The 20,262-nt window shown below is 44.6% G+C and overlaps 1 protein-coding gene across 2 annotated transcripts in view; it reads left to right on the forward strand.

Annotated features, from left to right (window-relative positions):
* Nucleotides 1-20,262, forward strand: part of SLC35F4 (solute carrier family 35 member F4) — a 186,975-nt gene that overhangs the window by 155,830 nt on the left and 10,883 nt on the right. The window contains exon 4 of one of the 2 annotated variants that reach the window (XM_038407982.2): nucleotides 5,477-5,696. The exons of the other annotated variant lie outside the window; for it this stretch is intronic. Within the exon in view, the coding sequence (XP_038263910.1) occupies nucleotides 5,477-5,696 (220 nt within the window). The remainder of the gene's footprint in view (nucleotides 1-5,476; nucleotides 5,697-20,262) is intronic. 2 annotated transcript variants of the gene reach the window in all.

Below are 20,262 nucleotides of genomic sequence, written 5' to 3' on the forward strand. Positions count from 1 at the left end.
AGAGTAGCAGCCGGGTTAGTCTGTATTCGCAAAAAGAAAAGGAGTACTTGTAGCACATTAGAGACTAAGGTGCCACAAGTACTCCTTTTCTTTTAATGAAATGTTGTGGACCTCACAGGGAAAGTGGTCCCCCTTAAAAAGTCAGCCTTTGCCAATAGTCTACCCACAGTGTTATGTGCAGTTGTTCCCTGGAAATAGCTGGATGGCATCTCACATACCAGTGAGTAAGGGCTGGTACCAAGTGGTGGTTCCCTTATGGTGGGCACTGTAGGATCTAGTGTGCGTTCCCTCAAGCACTCAGTCCAGAATACCTACTGCACCTAGAAGTCCAGGAAAAGCCAGCAGGTGCTGAGTAGCATTGAGGCCCTGAGGACAAACATTGTTTATGGCTGCGGGTGCCAGCAAGAGACGACTTCGCTGGGAAGTATTGAATTTCTAGTGACAAGAACAATGCAGGATAATGAGATACAGGCATCAGTCCAAGCAGAAGCAGAGCTCCGAGTAAATGTGGTTTGTCACTCTGGCCCTCTTGCCCCTGCACTCCCCACAGCAGCTCAGCCAGATTTCCCCAGTCCCCTTGGGAATTACACTGCTAAATACAAATCCTTACTTCAGAGGACATTTAAGATGAGAGACCAGATTCAACTCTGGGGTGCCTGGTTCAGCCCCCAAAGTGGCAGGGGCTGGCCCAAGAGAAGGCAAGAATCAAGCCAGCTAAGAGAGGTACTAATTCAGTACTTCTCCTGGAGGGGCTCTTATGGAGCTGCCTTCCCTATGTGGGACCCGCTGGGGTGAATCCGGCCTGAAAGCTGCACACCAAATGACCTTTCCCCTTTCTGTGTGCTCCAATTCTTGGGCAAACAAATGTAGCCTGCAGTCAGTGATTTTTGTGATTCAGAAGGCGTCACTTTTCCCTCAGTGTCAGTGCCGTAGAATCAGTGGTGGATTAGCCACTGGGCCAATAGGGTCATGCCTAGGGGCCCCGGCCAAGTGGGGGCCCCCATGCCCTGACCTGCCGACCCCATTTCCCCAGCCGGAGCACTGAGGGGGAGGAGGGGACTGCAGGAGGAAGGGGTGGGGAGGGGCCCCAGCTTGGTCTGGGCCAGGGCCCCACAAACCCCTAATCCACCTCTGCCTAGAATGGTGTTCGAAGGCATTGTGCCATCTCTCGGCTAAGACATAAAAGCGAGGGAGTGGCAACTTGTGGCCATGAAATATCTTGTGGTACTTTTTTGCAAGAGTAACATAACTGATGCCCTGGCCAAATTTTAATCCGCATACTTATATTTAGATTCTACCTATCTACATTACTTCCTGGCAGTTTCCACTGGATTTAGTGTTCACTTCTGTGGTGGAGTGCTGCCATGTGCCGTTAAAAACAGCCGCTGCATTACATGCCAGATCATGTCAGCGGTGAGTGAAGTGACTTCTCTGCAGGCGTATGGAGAGGATGGAGTCAGATAGGGTGCATTCTCTTTTACAGGCTCCAAGGGCAAGGTCTAGGTGCAATAGCTCTAGAGAATTGTGGTACGCTGCGCAAAGCTGAGGCTGAAGTCTGTGTGCACAATAGAAAAAGCGAAGTTTGCCAGAGGGCAGGTTTTAAAACAGATGGCTCTTGCCTTTGAAGATGAGCTATTTGCTTTACTACACTTTGGATTCCAGTTTTCCTCTAAGACTGTCTGTTTGAGGAAGCCGCTGGGCATTCGGAGAAGGGGCAGCCTGCAGGGCCCTCTCTCCTTCCCCCATCCACCAGGCATGGCCTTTGAGGAGGGGGCAGGTTCCGGGGCCCTCTTTTTTCCCCCCTAACCCTTCCCCCAGGCAAGAATAGCCTTTGGGCCACTAGGATGAGGTAGCCAGATTGCAGAGCCTCCTTCTAGAGTACTGTTGTTGGCAGATCATCACCATGTGTGGCACTGGCTCCTCTTATGTAGCAGGTTTCAGAGTAGCAGCCGTGTTAGTCTGTATTCGCAAAAAGAAAAGGAGTACTTGTGGCACCTTAAAGATTAACAAATTTATTTGAGCATAAGCTTATGTAGCAGTGAGTGATCTGATCTCTCTCCAGCTCCCAGTGCTGGCTCCCATTGTCTGCCAGTGACCGGCTCTCTGCCCCGCTGAACATAGGGGATGTCAGAGAGAACCTGTCCCACAGCACATTTCTAATCCAGTTTTCCCTTATACAGAATGCACAGGGATGTGATCTGGTGCAAAGCTTTCACCAGCACTCACTTTGCACCACCTGCATAACACACTGATGACTTTGGTGCTGTGTGTAATCTCCCACTCTAAGTCATGCTGGTACCACCTCCCGCCTTCATATTTTATATAGTACAGACTCATGGGCAGTCAGACAGATTCTGATTTGGTTTACACCAGCAGAAATCCAAACAAACTCCACTAGCTGCAGTTGAGATATTTTGGATTTACAATAGTGTATAGACCGATCTTGCTCCCACTGAAGTCAGTCCCAAAACTTCCATTGATTCCAATGGTACAAGATCAGACTATTAGCAAGACTGGAATCAGGACCTATATCCCTTGGAATGAAAGATACTTAGTCATGTTCTCATCTTTAAGCACGTGCCAGGTCCATCCATATTCAACAAAGCATTTAAGCACATGTTTAACTCCCAGTGAATCAAGGGGACTTCTGCACATGCTCATAGTTAAGCTTGTACTTATATGCTTCACTGAATCAAGGCTGGTATTATTTTATTATGTTTACAGATAAAAAATGTAAGACACAAAACATCATCTTACAATTCTGGAACATGCAAAGCTCTCTCTTTCTACAGATGCATTTCTGACCTGATCTTTGCAAAATATAATAAGTTGTAAGAACTGCTAGTTCAACAGGAGTAGCTGAGGTTATCCATGAATCTCACTATTAACACATTAACTTGTTGAATGGCACATCAGGACTCAGTTTGGAGAAGCAATTTATTGTTACCAAAATTTACTGCTTTATAGAGCACCTTGGTTGAGTGGTTGCAAAGGAAGAGACAACTCTTAAGTAGTAAGTGGGAATTAATAAAGCAGGTGACTATAGGTGCTGCCCTGGAAAAAAATTATTTGATGGCATAATAGTGCCTCCTTGGGTGCTATCACAGTGACAATGGCCTTTTAAAGGGCAGATTTTAAAAATCATGAGGATAATGGCTTATTAGCTGCCTGAAAGCAACAACTTTCAGAGGTGAGATTGGAAAGGTGATGAGAAGAGCAGCACGGTGTTTGGATGAATAATGGGATTTTCTCTTGAGATTGAAAAAACTAGCCATACTGTACTTGGCCAAGACATGAGTTAGAAGGGACTTGATTGAGTTATTCCAAAGAACACAGTAAATTCTGCTGGTGAGTCTGTTTTTGTTACGGTGTGCCTTAGTTCAGGAACAAAGGGCATCTCCATTAAGTTAATGCCCAGGATGTTCAGAACATATACAAAGAAATTATTGCTGAATCCTGTATATACAACAGTTAATATGCAGATCTCAGTTGCAGGAAGTAGAGCCAAATGCTAGAATAAAAATAAATTCAAATGGCTGGATTGATAAAATGGCAGGATAATCAAATGATCCTATTATTTGGTTATCATCAGTCATCAAATGACTGATATCCAAAATAATGTTATGAGAGCTGATAACTAGTAATAGTATTTTTAGTGATCTAAGCTAAGTAGAACGATACATCGTGTTTCATGACACAAGCTAACTACCTAACAGGGTCAGGAAGGAAAATCATTTCCTATGTATTGCATCACACATTTGGCTAGATATGTTATGGATTCAAGCGTTGGACACTGCAAGAAAGGAGGATATTGGATTTGATGGACCAGTGATGACAAATCCTTTGTCCATTTTCAGAATCCAGGCTGTGAACCTGTTGATCTCTCATATGTGTCCATTTCTTTTGGCAGTCAGGGCTTTCCCATCAAATGTCTACTTCCAGAGGGCTGTGATAGCTCCCTACCTTATCTCTTGAACTTGGTGACTACTAGAAATCCCTCATATTTCTGGTTATCTGTGCTACAACTACAGCTGGTCAACTTTTTTTCACCAACTTTTCAATTTCCTTTGAAAAACCAAACAGTTTTGTGAGAAATTTTTAAAAATAGAAGTTTAAAAGAATTCCACACCAAAAATAATTTGCATTTTTTGACTCACTTTAATTAAACTTCAGCACAGTCTCAGGAATACTGAGTCGTCTCACATACTTTGGAGTCTTCTAAACATTGCCACATGGCATTTGGAACACTCTTGGGTTTAAGGAATTTAGACTGGTTTCTTAATAATACCAAGTATCGACGATGTTCCAGTTTCATGGGTCCTAGGTTCAGTCCACTTGGGTCTGAATTTTATGATGCATTCATTGGTGAGATAATGTGTGCTAAGAAGTGGTAATGTTAAGCTACCTGCTGTATCAAGACTTCAGTCATACTTTGAGTGTCTCATGGAATCTTTTGATGAAGAGGAGAGAGAGGTTATTAAAGACGGGCCGACCTGGTTTGAGAAAGACAATGAAATTTCAACAGGGGTGCACTCATTTGCTTTTAAGCAGGCTGGACACTAAACTACCCAATCTATCCTCTAACCTGAGACACCACTTTGAATAGTGTCACTTAGATTGTTTCTAAAACCAGAATTTTTAGCACCGACATTCCTGCGCCACCCAATACTAGCTGCTCAAACAACTTCATTCAGAGCTGTGTGGAGTGACAAGAGGGTATTTGTGAATCTTCAGATTTTGTTCTCAGTTTTTATCCGCAAACAAATGTCTCCATTTCTCCTAGTGAATGCAATGTTTCACTGTATGTATGACAAAAATGTAGTAAAGTGGAGCCACAAAATGTGGGTTGGGGTTTGTTTGTTTTTTTTTGGTCAATTTTGCTGATGGTGGGAATTTTTCCACATACCTAACAGGAGCTGTCTGGAAATATTACATTCAGAAGTTAACTATTTCAAGACTGCAGAGTACTCGAGTTGGAGGGGATAGCTGGCTATTTCCGAGTACTGAAGGTTATTAGTATCTTACCCTGTCCCTCTTTAGACCTTACTCCTATAAAAGAAAAAAGAAAAACCTCCAGGCTGGGGGTTGGGCCATTTTCAAGCCACTAAGAACGGCATTTATAGTCCTTGAATCCATGGATTTAGTAGGCAGGGGCTCAAAACTCTGAGTATTATAGACACCCCTGAGTTATGCATGTGAGAACACATTACCCATGATTGTTCCTGCATAGAGGCTGGTTCTTCCAGGTAAGTGGCTCCTATTCTATTTACAATATTGCACTGCGTTAAGTGGCTGAGAAAAGTAGGCTATGTTATGATCAGTACTGAATATATCACTTTCTTGTGAGTGTATTTAGTATTCAGGAAGCCCACTTGACTATGTCTAGAACATAATAAAAGTCTAGAATGTGTTTTCCATGCTCAAGTGAACATTAAACAAAATACTAGTTGAGTATTAAACTGTTTTCTTTTCTTAGGGAATGCAGTCGGATTTTTGGTGAAGATGGTCTGACGTTGAAACTCTTTCTTAAAAGGACTGCTCCCTTTTCTATTCTGTGGACTTTGACTAATTACCTGTATTTACTGGCTTTAAAGAAGCTGACAGCCACAGACGTCTCTGCCCTGTTCTGTTGTAACAAAGCATTTGTCTTCTTGCTTTCTTGGATTGTGCTGAAAGACAGGTTCATGGGCGTAAGGGTAATGACTTATATGATTTTCAACCATCTTGACTTTCATAATCAATCTTAAATCCATGATTTAAAGATAGCCATTATCCTAAAAACAATGTATGTATATTTTGAAACATTTCTCATTAACTTTGTGGTGCAAATCTAAATCTGAAGTCCAGCTAGGGATCTCAGTCTCTTAAGATAACAGGGTGTGGGTGTGAAGTCCAGCAGAATCGTGACACAGAATTTCATATGGCGAATTAGCTCATTGAACTAAGAGGATCTTTGATTACCTTGTGTTTAAAGTTCTGAAATATCGTTGGTGAAGCAGAAAACACTTTTATACAAGTTTATTTTTAACTTTGTGCTAAACTCTTAGGACCTTATTAGAGCAATTTCGTTTGTGGTTCTGGGCTGATACTGAATTAATCATTTTAAAGATTGTTCTATGCTTTTTCAATATACTATGTATTTCTAAGGACAACAATTTAATTTCCCCCCACACTAAACAGGGATTACATGCGATTTAAGTGGGCATAGGCCATTTGTGCAGGGGTGAGTTTCACATTGAGGGTATAAGTCTGATAGAACAGTGTGGATAGGAGTAGAAGTGGGATGTATATTTTTTGTAGCCTTCTGTCCCCATCTGCCCAACAAGAGAAAGGTCTAACCCAAGCGAACTTGGGGAAAACTGAGCATATTTCTTATATGTAACATGCACGTCTTGAGTATGTGGAATGGATTAGGAGCTGTCTCTGAATTTTTGCTCAAAAATGTCCAGATTCTGCACCATTACAGTCAATGAAAATATTCCCATTGACTTTAATGGGAGTTGGGTCAGGCCCTAATGATCTGATGTGGTTCCATTGCAGTCAAGCTGAGTTTAGCCATTAATGTCAAAGGCAGGGCCCAGGTCAGGTACCTAGAACTGGAATGGGCCACCAGAGCTGTTGGATTTGAGTTCCTGGGGGAGGGTGATGGCGGACTCTGCATTTGCTGAGGGAATCCTGCCAGCCATTTTATAAAATGATAGACACAACTGTTTTTAGGATGATGAAGTTGGAAAATGATCCTGGAATGAAGGAGCAGAAGAACCCTGGACTGTGACATCTGACCTGGTTTTTGGAATTGGGGGCAGGTACACTGAGTGGAAAATCTGCTCTTGGGCTCTGGGGACTGAGGGGAAAACTTCCTTTTCCGAAAGGGGGCTGGATGGCTTGCCAAGCTAGAAACGAGGGTATAAACTCCAGATCCTTAAGTATGTGTTTATTTGTAAGCATGAGTAATGCCATCTCTATTCAGCAAAGCACATGCTTACATGTTTTGCCAAATTAGGTCCATAGAGGAGCTTCAGGTCCAGGTGACCAGTTCCAATTCAGACTAGATCAGTAATGAATTTAACCTTTTACTCTTTGGTGGGTGTCCTGCTGCACACGTGACATGAGTTTGGCAGACTCTGCCCAGTTTCCAGCAGACTGGTACCCATATGTCAGAACCCTGTTACCACTAATCAGCATCATTTTTGGCAGTCCCAGCAAAAATGCCAAGGATTAAGTTTGCATTGAGAGGTAATTAATCACTAACTTCTAGAGATTACCCTTTGAGAAGAGAGATGGGGCACATTAGAACCAGGGCACTGTGGGGAAGCCTGTATTGCTACTGTGCCTCAATATCTCCATCTGTAAAATGGGGATAATAATACTGACCTCTGTTGTAAAGATCTTTTGAGATCTACTAGAGCTACATAAGAGCTAGGTGGTATTATAACTAATGTCTGTACTGTCTCTTTTCATGGCCGGTTATTATTGTACATAATGGTAGAAAGCTTAGCAAAGATCTATGCAGGTGCTTAATTTCAAGTATGTGAGTAGTTCCATTAAGGGAAGGATGGGAGTAATAAGTCTTGGTAGGGTTAGGGCTGAAATATATACAATGCACATATCTATTATATACCCCATTTAAAAATATTAAATCAATAAACATCAGCTGTAACCAACTGCTCCTCAAGCTGTCTGTAGTTCCTTGGCTAATTCCTTGTAGGCATCATGGAAGGAAGTATGCCTTGAGGAAGGATTTGAAAGAGGAGTGGGTAGTGTTCTTGCAAATCAGAGAGGGGCTCTTTCAGCTCAGTCAGTAGAGGCTCCTGTAGGAAGCACTTAAAGACTCAGCTTCAATTTCTGCTGCCAATACCCCAGCCAGGGGTATCAGCATTGCAGATGAAAAAAGGATTCTTTCAAATACATGAACCCATCTCACTGACTAAATCAAAGAACATATTCCATGCACAGTAGGCAGCATGGAAGCAATTGCAGTGATAGAAGACTTTGCTTTCCAGAGGTGTTTCTGTGGCATGTTTCAGGAGTTTTAAAACAACATAAGGCTTAGTTGTGAGCCTCCTTTCACACCTGCACTGGCTATGGGGGGAGTAGAACAGGTGTGGAAACTGAGAGGAGAGTGGGAAGGGAGGTAGGCAGAGCCTTGGCTTCCAACCCCTCCCCACTGCACCAGTCAGCAACTGAGCTGGCATGGAGAGATAAGTCAGCTAAATTAAGTATAGTTTGGCACATCTAACTTCTCCTCTTGAGTGAGAGAGGAAATAGGACTGAACTATAAATAATTGAGTAGCAGCTTCAAGAAATACTTGTCCCTTTTAGATGGTGAGTGATACAAATAAGTTGAGTGACAGGGTCACTGGTCTGCTTTTGGGACATTGAAGCCTCATGCTGCCACTTACTCCAGGCTTGTGGTCATGACATGATCTAGCCCGTCAAAAGTAAGACATTGTATACCTTTTTTAGTAATCTTCATTTCAAAGTAACAAGTTTTCACAAAGGGCAAACATAATGGATGAATTCTGCTAAAAAGATGTCATAAAGGAACTAAAGTTGTTTTCAACTTTTTTTAAACTTGTACCATAAAAAGCACAGTATGGGTGAGAAAAAGTGTCAGCTTTTGCTATAAGTACGTGTAATTATTAATGCTATAGGTGTAATATATTAGGCATAGAATTATAGGACTGGAAGGGACCTCGAGAGGTCATCTAATCCAGTCCCCTGCACTCATGGCAGGACTAAGTTTTATCTAGACCATCCCTGACAGGTGTTTGTCTAACCTGCTCTGAAAAATCTCCAATGATGGAGATTCCACAACCTCCCTCAGCAATTTCTTCCAGTCCTTAACCACTCTGACAGTTTTTCCTAATGTCCAACCTAAACCTCCCTTGCTGCAATTTAAACCCATGGCTTCTTGTCCTTTCCTCAGAGGTTAAGAAAAACAATTTCTCCTCCTTGTAACAACCTTTTACATACTCGAAAACTGTTATCATGTCACCGCTCGGTCTTCTCTTTTCCAGACTAAACAAATCCAATTTTTTCAATCTTCCAGCAAGTTAAAGAAGTATGGGCTGGACGAATGGACTATAAGATGGATAGAAAGCTGGCTAGATTGCGGGCTCAGTGGGTAGTGAGCAATGGCTGCATGTCCAGTTGGCAGCCAGTATCAAGTGGAGTGCCCCAAAGGTCAGTCCTGGGCCAATTTTGGTCAATATCTTCATTAATGATCTGGAGGATGGTGTGGATTGCACCCTCAGCAAGTTGGCAGATGACACTAAACTGGGAGGAGAGGTAGATACTCTGGAGGGTAAGGATAGGATACAGAGAGTTCAAGAAGTTCAAGAAGTACAAGTGCAGAGTCCTGCACTTAGGATGGAAGAAGCCCATGCACCACTACAGACTAGGGACCGAATGGCTAGGCAGCAGTTCTGCAGAAAAGGACCTAGGGATTACAGTGGACGAGAAGCTGGATATGAGTCAACAGTGTGCCGTTGCTGCCAAGAAGGCCAATGGCATTTTGGGCTGTATAAGTAGGGGCATTGCCAGCAGATTGAGGGACGTCATTGTTCCCCTCTATTGGACATTGGTGAGGCCTCATCTGGAGTAGTGTGTCCAGTTTTGGGCCCCACGCTACAAGAAGGATGTGAAAAAATTGGAAAACGTCCAGCAAAGGGCAACAAAAATGATCATGGAATACATGACCTATGAGGAGAGGCTGAGGGAACTGGGATTGTTTAGTCTGTGGAGGAGAAGAATAAGGCAGGATTTGATAGCTGCTTTCAACTACCTGAAAGGGGGTTCCAGAGAGGATGGATCTAGACTGTTCTCAGTGATAGCAAGTGACAGAACGAGGAGTAATGGTAGTTGCAGTGGGGGAGGTTTCGGTTGGATATTAGGAAAAACTTTTTCACTAGGAGGGTGGTGAAACACTGGAATGCGTTAGGTAGGGAGGTGGTGGAATCTCCTTCCTTAGAGGTTTTTAAGGTCAGGCTTGACAGAGCTCTGGCTGGGATGATTTAGTTGGGATTGGTCCTGCTTGAGTAGGGTATAGGACTAGATGACCTCCTGAGGTCCCTTCCAACCCTGATATTCTATGATTCTATTCTGTGATTCTATGATAAGTCACATTTTCTAGACCTTTAATCATTTTTGTTGCTCTTCTCTGGACTCTCTCCAATTTGTCCACATCGTTCCTGAAATGTGGTGCCCAGAACTGGACATGATACTCGAGACGAGGCCTAATCAGTGCGGAGTAGAGTGGAAGAATTACTTCTTGTGTCTTGCTTACAACACTCCTGCTAATACATCCCAGAAGGATGTTCGGTTTTTTTGCAACAGCGTTACATGGTTGACTCCTATTTAGCTTACAATCCTCTATGACCCCCAGGCCCCTTCCTGCAGTACTCCTTCCTAGGCAGTCCTTTCCCATTGTGTATGTGTGCATATGTGTACGTTTTCCAGCAGTATGTGCACAGGGATCATTTTTAATGATGTTAATAATCAGGCAGGTGAGTGCTTGGGAAATGGAATATGACAAAGGAGTGTGAGAAGCTCCAATAGATACCCAGCCTTCTGTATTTTGGCAAGACCTGTGCTGGTTTCACTCCTGAGACACACTGGAAACAGGTGTAGTGATGTCATCTGAGAAATGAAGGACCATAAAAATACTGGGCTAATAATATTCGCGAACCAGCTGAGCGGCAGCGAACCAGCGGAGCAGCGGGGACAGCAGAGCAGCTCACAGCAGGAGTTTGCCTGGGACTGGTAAGTATCCGAGTGTGTGTGTTTGCTTGCTGAGGAAGTATCCGAGCGTGTGTTTGCTGGGAGGGCAGGGAGAGAGCCTGAGTGAGTGTCTGATTGGCTGCTAGCCTGCAGGGGGCGGGCATTAGGGTGTCTGTGTGTTTGCGTCAGGGAAGCCTGGCTGTTTAAAAATAGCCAGAGCCTCGCGAACCCGCTGAGCAGCGGGGACAGCAGAGCAGCTCACAGCAGGAGTTTGCCTGGGAGTTCGCCTGGAGTGAGCCCAGTGAGGCTTACATCTTGCCAACGTCTCTGAGGAAGCTCATAGTAGGTAGGTGATATGGAAGGGGGGGGTTCAGCTGTTGTGACCTGCACTGGATGTGCCATGTTTGTCTTTCTTCCACAGGACAGAAGCGACTTTGTCTGTACAAAGTGCAAGCTGGTCTCCATATTGGAAGAGAAGATTGAAGGTCTGGAGCAACAGGTAACGACCCTGCGTTGTATACGAGAGACTGAGGATTTTCTGGACCAAACTCAGGATAGCCTTCTAGGGGCACAAAGCTCTAAAGATATAGAGCAGGTTGCACAGAGGAGCCAAGAGGCCAGTGAAGAAGCTTGGCAACATGTGACCTCCAGAAGAGGTAAGCGGAATGTCCGGGTTCCAGTAACACAGACACAGGTAACTAACCGCTTTCATGTTCTCTCCACAGGTACCAATGCGGAGAGTGGACCAGATGATATGTCTGGGGGGAGAAAGCAGAAGGAGACTCCGCTGGTTGGGAGGCATGAGATGCGATGTCCTGAGGTTGGGGGTTCCACGACCACCACTCCCAAGAGGAGAAGGCGGGTGGTGGTGGTCGGGGACTCTCTCCTCCGGGGGACTGAGTCATCTATCTGCCGCCCTGACCGGGAAAACCGAGAAGTCTGCTGCTTGCCAGGGGCTAAGATTCGTGATGTGACGGAGAGACTGCCGAGACTCATCAAGCCCTCGGATCGCTACCCCTTCCTGCTTCTCCACGTGGGCACCAATGATACTGCCAAGAATGACCTTGAGCGGATCACTGCGGACTACGTGGCTCTGGGAAGAAGGATAAAGGAGTTGGAGGCGCAAGTGGTGTTCTCGTCCATCCTCCCCGTGGAAGGAAAAGGCCTGGGTAGGGACCGTCGAATCGTGGAGGTCAACGAATGGCTACGCAGGTGGTGTCGGAGAGAAGGCTTTGGATTCTTTGACCATGGGATGGTGTTCCATGAAGGAGGAGTGCTGGGCAGAGACGGGCTCCATCTTACGAAGAGAGGGAAGAACATCTTTGCCAGCAGGCTGGCTAACCTAGTGAGGAGGGCTTTAAACTAGGTTCACCGGGGGAAGGAGACCAAAGCCCTGAGGTAAGTGGGAAAGCGGGATACCGGGAGGAAGCACAGGCAGGAATGTCTGTGAGGGGAGGGCTCCTGCCTCATACTGGGAATGAGGGGCGATCAACAGGTGATCTCAAGTGCTTATATACAAATGCACAAAGCCTTGGAAACAAGCAGGGAGAACTGGAGGTCCTGGTGATGTCAAGGAATTATGACGTGATTGGAATAACAGAGACTTGGTGGGATAACTCACATGACTGGAGTACAGTCATGGATGGTTATAAACTGTTCAGGAAGGACAGGCAGGGCAGAAAAGGTGGGGGAGTAGCACTGTATGTAAGGGAGCAGTATGACTGCTCAGAGCTCCGGTACGAAACTGTGGAAAAACCTGAGTGTCTCTGGATTAAGTTTAGAAGTGTGTGCAACAAGAGTGATGTCATGGTGGGAGTCTGCTATAGACCACCGGACCAGGGGGATGAGGTGGATGAGGCTTTCTTCCGGCAACTCACGGAAGCTACTAGATCGCATGCCCTGATTCTCATGGGTGACTTTAATTTTCCTGATATCTGCTGGGAGAGCAATACAGCGGTGCATAGACAATCCAGGAAGTTTTTGGAAAGCGTAGGGGACAATTTCCTGGTGCAAGTGCTAGGGGAGCCAACTAGGGGGAGCGCTTTTCTTGACCTGCTGCTCACAAACCGGGTAGAATTAGTGGGGGAAGCAAAAGTGGATGGGAATCTGGGAGGCAGTGACCATGAGTTGGTTGAGTTCAGGATCCTGACGCAGGGAAGAAAGGTAAGCAGCAGGATACGGACCCTGGACTTCAGGAAAGCAGACTTTGACTCCCTCAGGGAACAGATGGCCAGGATCCCCTGGGGGACTAACATGAAAGGGAAGGGAGTCCAGGAGAGCTGGCTGTATTTCAAGGAATCCCTGTTGAGGTTACAGGGACAAACCATCCCGATGAGTCGAAAGAATAGTAAATATGGCAGGCGACCAGCTTGGCTTAATGGTGAAATCCTAGCGGATCTTAAACATAAAAAGAAGCTTACAAGAAGTGGAAGGTTGGACATATGACCAGGGAAGAGTATAAAAATATTGCTCGGGCATGTAGGAAAGATATCAGGAGGGCCAAATCGCACCTGGAGCTGCAGCTAGCAAGAGATGTCAAGAGTAACAAGAAGGGTTTCTTCAGATATGTTGGCAACAAGAAGAAAGCCAAGGAAAGTGTGGGCCCCTTACTGAATGAGGGAGGCAAGCTAGTGACAGAGGATGTGGAAAAAGCTAATGTACTCAATGCTTTTTTTGCCTCTGTTTTCACTAACAAGGTCAGCTCCCAAACTGCTGTGCTGGGCATCACAAAATGGGGAAGAGATGGCCAGCCCTCTGTAGAGATAGAGGTGGTTAGGGACTATTTAGAAAAGCTGGACGTGCACAAGTCCATGGGGCCGGACGAATTGCATCCGAGAGTGCTGAGGGAATTGGCGGCTGTGATTGCAGAGCCCTTGGCCATTATCTTTGAAAACTCGTGGCGAACAGGGGAAGTCCCGGATGACTGGAAAAAGGCTAATGTAGTGCCCATCTTTAAAAAAGGGAAGAAGGAGGATCCTGGGAACTACAGGCCGGTCAGCCTCACCTCAGTCCCTGGAAAAATCATGGAGCAGGTCCTCAAAGAATCAATCCTGAAGCACTTAGAGGAGAGGAAAGTGATCAGGAACAGTCAGCATGGATTCACCAAGGGAAGGTCATGCCTGACTAATCTAATCGCCTTTTATGATGAGATTACTGGTTCTGTGGATGAAGGGAAAGCAGTGGATGTATTGTTTCTTGACTTTAGCAAAGCTTTTGACACGGTCTCCCACAGCATTCTTGTCAGCAAGTTAAGGAAGTATGGGCCGGATGAATGCACTATAAGGTGGGTAGAAAGCTGGCTAGATTGTCGGGCTCAACGGGTAGTGATCAATGGCTCCATGTCTAGTTGGCAGCCGGTGTCAAGTGGAGTGCCCCAGGGGTCGGTCCTGGGGCCCGTTTTGTTCAATATCTTCATAAATGATCTGGAGGATGGTGTGGATTGCACTCTCAGCAAATTTGCGGATGATACTAAACTGGGAGGAGTGGTAGATACGCTGGAGGGGAGGGATAGGATACAGAAGGACCTAGACAAATTGGAAGATTGGGCCAAAAGAAATCTAATGAGGTTCAATAAGGATAAGTGCAGGGTCCTGCACTTAGGATGGAAGAATCCAATGCACCGCTACAGACTAGGGACCGAATGGCTCGGCAGCAGTTCTGCGGAAAAGGACCTAGGGGTGACAGTGGACGAGAAGCTGGATATGAGTCAGCAGTGTGCCCTTGTTGCCAAGAAGGCCAATGGCATTTTGGGATGTATAAGTAGGGGCATAGCGAGCAGATCGAGGGACGTGATCGTTCCCCTCTATTCGACACTGGTGAGGCCTCATCTGGAGTACTGTGTCCAGTTTTGGGCCCCACACTACAAGAAGGATGTGGATAAATTGGTAAGAGTACAGCGAAGGGCAACAAAAATGATTAGGGGTCTAGAGCACATGACTTATGAGGAGAGGCTGAGGGAGCTGGGATTGTTTAGTCTGCAGAAGAGAAGAATGAGGGGGGATTTGATAGCTGCTTTCAACTACCTGAAAGGGGGTTTCAAAGAGGATGGCTCTAGACTGTTCTCAATGGTAGCAGATGACAGAACAAGGAGTAATGGTCTCAAGTTGCAATGGGGGAGGTTTAGATTGGATATTAGGAAAAACTTTTTCACTAAGAGGGTGGTGAAACACTGGAATGCGTTACCTAGGGAGGTGGTAGAATCTCCTTCCTTAGAGGTTTTTAAGGTCAGGCTTGACAAAGCCCTGGCTAGGATGATTTAACTGGGACTTGGTCCTGCTTTGAGCAGGGGGTTGGACTAGATGACCTTCTGGGGTCCCTTCCAACCCTGATATTCTATGATTCTATGATTCTATGATTCTCTGAGCTGGTTTTTACAAAGTACTCAGCACCCACAGGCAGGGCCAGATTTTCAAAAGGGCTCAGCTTTTATTTGGCTTACTCAAGGGCCTAAATGGGAGCTGCTGAGGAATGAGCTGTCTTGAGAATCTGGCCCCATAGTGTAGTTACTCTGCGTGAGTTTTAGCTGTATAACTAATCGTAAAGGACACTCCCTCTAAATACTGCACACAAAGGTTCCAATCCTTCAAAACTGTCCTCGTGTGCTTAACTTTGCACATTCTATGTAATTCCACTGGAGACAAGGGAACTACTCACAATGCATGAAGTTAAGCATGTGTGTAAGTCTTGCAGTTTGGGCCCTAATTCAGCAAGGCACTTAAGCATGTGCCAAAGGCCATTCCTATTCCAGATGGCAGTTAAGTGCACGCTTAACTTTAAGCACATGCTTAAGTCCCATTGACTTCAGAGTTTAAAATTAAGCACATGCTTAAGTGCTTTTGTCTACAGGGGCTATTAGGGCTACGCTTAAATTTTCAAATTTGGCTTCATCTGATTTGAAAGAAAGCCTGCTACTTGATCACATTAGAGAGACAAAGTGAATGAGATAATATTTTTTATTGGACCAACTTCTGTTGGTGAGAGAGACAAGCTTTCGAGCTTACACAGAGCTCTTTTTCAGGTCTAGGAAAGGTGCTCAGAGTGTCACAGCGAAAGACAACGTGGAGCAGATTGTTTAGAGCAGAAGGTAGTTAGCATATATTTCAAGGGACCATTCAAGGTAAAGTGGCCCATTAGCACCTTTCCAGTCATGGCAGGGAGGGAAGCTGGAGTGGTGGGGTTTAGTGGGTTATAGATTGTTGTAATAAACCATAAATCCACTGTTTCTATTCACTCCATGATTTTTAGTATCTAGCAAAGTAAAGCTCCCAGGCTTGTCTTTTGAAGGTGTTGTGCAGGTTCCCTTTGAGGATAAGGACTGAGAGGTCAGCTATAGAATGATTGCTTTGTGAAAAGTGTTCACCCACAGGTGATGGGTGTTTTTGCCTTTTATCATTTTTCTGTGCGAGTTCATTTGAGAGCATAGTGATTGATTTCACCCACATAGTAGTTGTTGCTGGGGCATTTAGTGCACTGGATGAGGTACACTATGTGTGATAGGCATGTGTAGGACCCATGGATCTAGAAAGGTGTGTCGTGGGGGGTGTTGATCATTGTAGCAGTGGAGATATGTCTCCAGGTTTTGAATCTGTTGTTCTGGAGGGTCTGGTGGCACTTTGAGTTGGTGAACCCCACATATCATCATACAGTTATAACCCATACTCAATGGAGATCACATCCTGAAAGAAATATTTCCTGAACCCCCCACTTCTGTCCTTCAAACAACCCCACAACCTCTCCTTGCTCATCTTCAGAAGCAAGCTCCCCACAGACCAGGGCATATCCACTCAGTGTGGCACCAGACCCTGCCAGAACAACAGATGCAAAACCTGTAGACATATATTATGAAAATATAATGATCGGTAAATGCCTAGCAAATTTAACATTTCGTGGATCAGTTAACAGATTGTGGGTTCTCAAGATCCTAGTAAGCCCAGGGATTCACAGTCACTTTCCCATTCTTTATGTCTAGATGGGAGGAGGCTAGAAACTTTTTTCTGTTGTACCATGCGGTTACAGTACAGAAGAGTTTGGCAACCACTGGTATAATACGTAGCTCTGCGATAGCATGTTTCGTCAGTAGATCTCCTTTATAAAGTGCTTTGAGGTCAGTATTATTATCCCCATTTTACAGGGGGAAACTGAGGCATGGGGAGGGGAAGTGACTTGCCCAAGGTCTCCCAGCTGGCCAGTGGCAGAGTCTGGGATGGAACGCAGCTCTTCAGAGTTCCATTAACTCTTTTCTTCTCTTGTATAAAGCTGAATTTTTACCCATGTGCTATTTTTCTAGTAAAGATTAACTGTAAGTCTTGCTCTGAGGATACCTTTAGTGAATAATGATTATCTGGGGGAAGAGATGTGTGGAAGTTTAACAGGTTTTGCAAACAAGATGATGACATTCCATGCTTGCAATGCCCTGTCCCCACCTAGCTGATAAAGATTATGATGTCAGGCCTTAGGCCTTGCTTGGGAACGGGTTTAAGCTAACCCCCAAAAAGGCACTTTTTTATACTGAAATAAGAGTGTCCACATGAGGTGCATATACTGGTGTAACCATAACAGTGCAACTATAACAGTGCAACTGGTAAAAGATTCCAGACTAGGACAGGCCTTAGGTGACTTGGTCTGAGGGCAATAGTGTGGGATGGGGAGATAGGCAGAGGGCACTTGCTGTGCCCCATGGGGAAGTATTCTATAACCGGTAGGCCTACCTTGTCTCCCTGGAAGCTTGTGAATTTCTCATGGCATAGTTGGGTGTCCGATGTATCCACGTTGCTCTAATGCTCCCTGTTGTGGAGTTGACTACAGTTGGAGCTGGTCCAAATGTTGCAAACACTAAGCTTGTAAGGTGGCCTATTGACTTCAGATGTTTAACGTTAAGGACATGCATACGTGTCTGCAGGTTCGGAGCCCTGGTTGTGTTCCTCTATGAGCTCTATTTAAATGCTCATATTTGAAAAGAAAATCCTTTGGGTACCTCTTGCTACCTCTGGGTCTGAGCTTCTTTTCAGGAAGGCTGGTTGAAGATAGGAGACAGGTTTCCTTATAAAAAGAAAAGGAGTACTTGTGGCACCTTAGAGACTAACAAATTTATTAGAGCATAAGCTTTCGTGAGCTACAGCTCACTTCATCGGACTAATGTTGTACTATGCACCCCATGGACAAAAATGTTCCTTGGTGAAATGCTGCCTGGCTAACCTTTCTTCCAAGAAAGACAATGCAAACTGGTTTTAGTCATTGTCTGTTAGGTTGCCTAAGAAGGTTTCCAGCTTGTTCCGTAGAAAAACTTGTTTAAAGAGCAGTCACCTACAACAGGCTACTTTGCTTCCCTTCGACCTCTGCTGCTACTTGCCAGCACAGCGAGCCTGAAGGATACACGCTCAGGCCTCTCATGCAAGCATAAGACAATCATTGCTCACCGGTCATACGCTCCAATGCTTTAATGTATCCTTTGTAGAAGTAATTCCTAATATGAAATTTAAAATAATGTTCTTACCGTTTTTTCCATTGTCAGGTCTTATTCATCCTGTGGCTGATGAGATTTTTTTTTTTTTTTTCATTTTGTGCTCATCCTCTTCTAAAGGCTGCTGAGGGAAAGGCTTGGCTTTCTAAAATCCTGGCAGACTGTAAAACTGGCCGTAAAATTAGTGTGGGTTTGGACTGAGAGCCCCTTGCTCCTGCGCCACTGGTGAGCAGTTACTCACCTGAGTTGTCTTATTGAAGTCAGTGGATTTACTCATGTGAGGAAGAGGTCCACAATATGGTTCTTAGTGAGGTGCTTTTCACTAACAGTCAAATCCCGATCCCATTGAAGTCAGTGAGAGTTTTGCCGATGATTTCAGAGGGAGTGGGATTTGACCCCAAGGTCACAGAAAAGGTATTACTGTTGCAAAAATGTGTTAGCTGCATTCGGTTAACATGTGGGTTGTCAGAACATCACATGTGGAGAACTCAGATCCATGGTATTGCTTCAGGCACGTATCTAGCCAACAAAATAGGCAGCCGATCCACATCCATAGAAATATATATAACTCTTCATGCCAAGGGTGTAATATTAAACTGACAGGACAGCACTGAAGTGGTGTCACATGCAGTGGGTAAGTCTTCCTGGTGCAAAATTAGTTTTAGGAAGCAATTTCTGACCTGTCAATCCAGGTGGAGTATGTAGACGTTTAAAATGATAGCCAACAGCCATGTGTGCCATCACTATCTTGACTGAAAGACTGGAGGCCAAACAATCCTCTCCATAAGTTATTTTTGTAGAGAGACTGGGCGTTCCATGAAATTGGACCTCCCCTTTCCCCCGCCGAGTCAGTAGCAGCTGTAATAGCTTCGGCAGAGGAGAGGATCCTCCTCCTGTCAGATGGGGGAGAGTGACAGGCTGGCTGTCAGCCCCCAGAAGATGCCTCCAGGCCAGCTCTCCAAAGATGTAGGAAAGAAAAGTAAACTAGGTGACCATCCCTGAAAATGGCAGAAGGGGGAAAGAAAACTACAGAGGCACCTCTCCTCAGATAACAGGGAGGTAAGAGAAAAGACCAGACCTGGAAAACAGCATTGGTTTTCTGACAAGGACCACAAATTAAAGGATATTAAATTACACCTGGAGGTAGGGAGAAGGCTCTGTGGAAATGGTCATGGAGTCTGCAGGGAATGGTGTTTTGCACAATGGTTGGACTCCTAATGGGAATTTTTTCTGAGCAAAGACTGAAGAACTTCAACAAAGGAGAAGTAAAAGCATCTCAGAATAATGAGGCTCAAGAACACTTTCTGTGACTCCTGTTGCTCCAATCATTAAGACTAGAAACAACAGTGCTTTCCATTGATGAGATGAGAGCTGTATGGAGGAACCAGGAAGCCGTATACCTCTTTATGTGCCACTTTTTGTAAAGTACACTGGCATCAGACGAACAGCACTGATGTGATTTTGAGGAAACGGGTACATTCTGCCAAGTTCTGCTCTCACATACAAATCTGGGGTAACGATATTAGAAATATGTTTAAAAAAATCTCTTTATACTTGCATGCAACCCATCGTTTTCATGAGGTGTTTGATTATCAATCCAGTATAAAAGATCTACTTTATTCATCACATTTATATTTCCAGACTTAAGTCACCAGTTTCTACTGATTACTTTTCACAAATAATTCTCCTGGAATCTTAACATAAAAATGAACATGCAGGTCTTTAACATTTTAAGTAGGTGATGATTACTTCAGGGCCTTTTGTTATGTCTTTGGGGGAGGAGCTTTGCAATATTACATGTGACCAGCGACAGAATATGACCAATCTATAATGCAACCCAAGATTAAAAGACATACCAGTGTAGCTGTTCCTTTATTTTTTTAAGCCTCTGAATGTGTGTTGTAGCTCTGATCTCTGAGGGGGTTTAGTTATAATTCTGAATTGCTATAAAGCTGATTTTTTTTGTATCTTGTTAATTCATATCCTGGGGGAAGCTGAAAAGAAAAACAGAAATATTATGGATCTATTCATAGTAACTGATGGACTGTTCAGCTAAACAAAAGTTAATGTGTAGAATTTCT

The sequence above is a fragment of the Dermochelys coriacea genome, chromosome 6 (genome assembly GCF_009764565.3).
Source record: "Dermochelys coriacea isolate rDerCor1 chromosome 6, rDerCor1.pri.v4, whole genome shotgun sequence".
Lineage (NCBI taxonomy): Eukaryota > Metazoa > Chordata > Testudines > Dermochelyidae > Dermochelys > Dermochelys coriacea.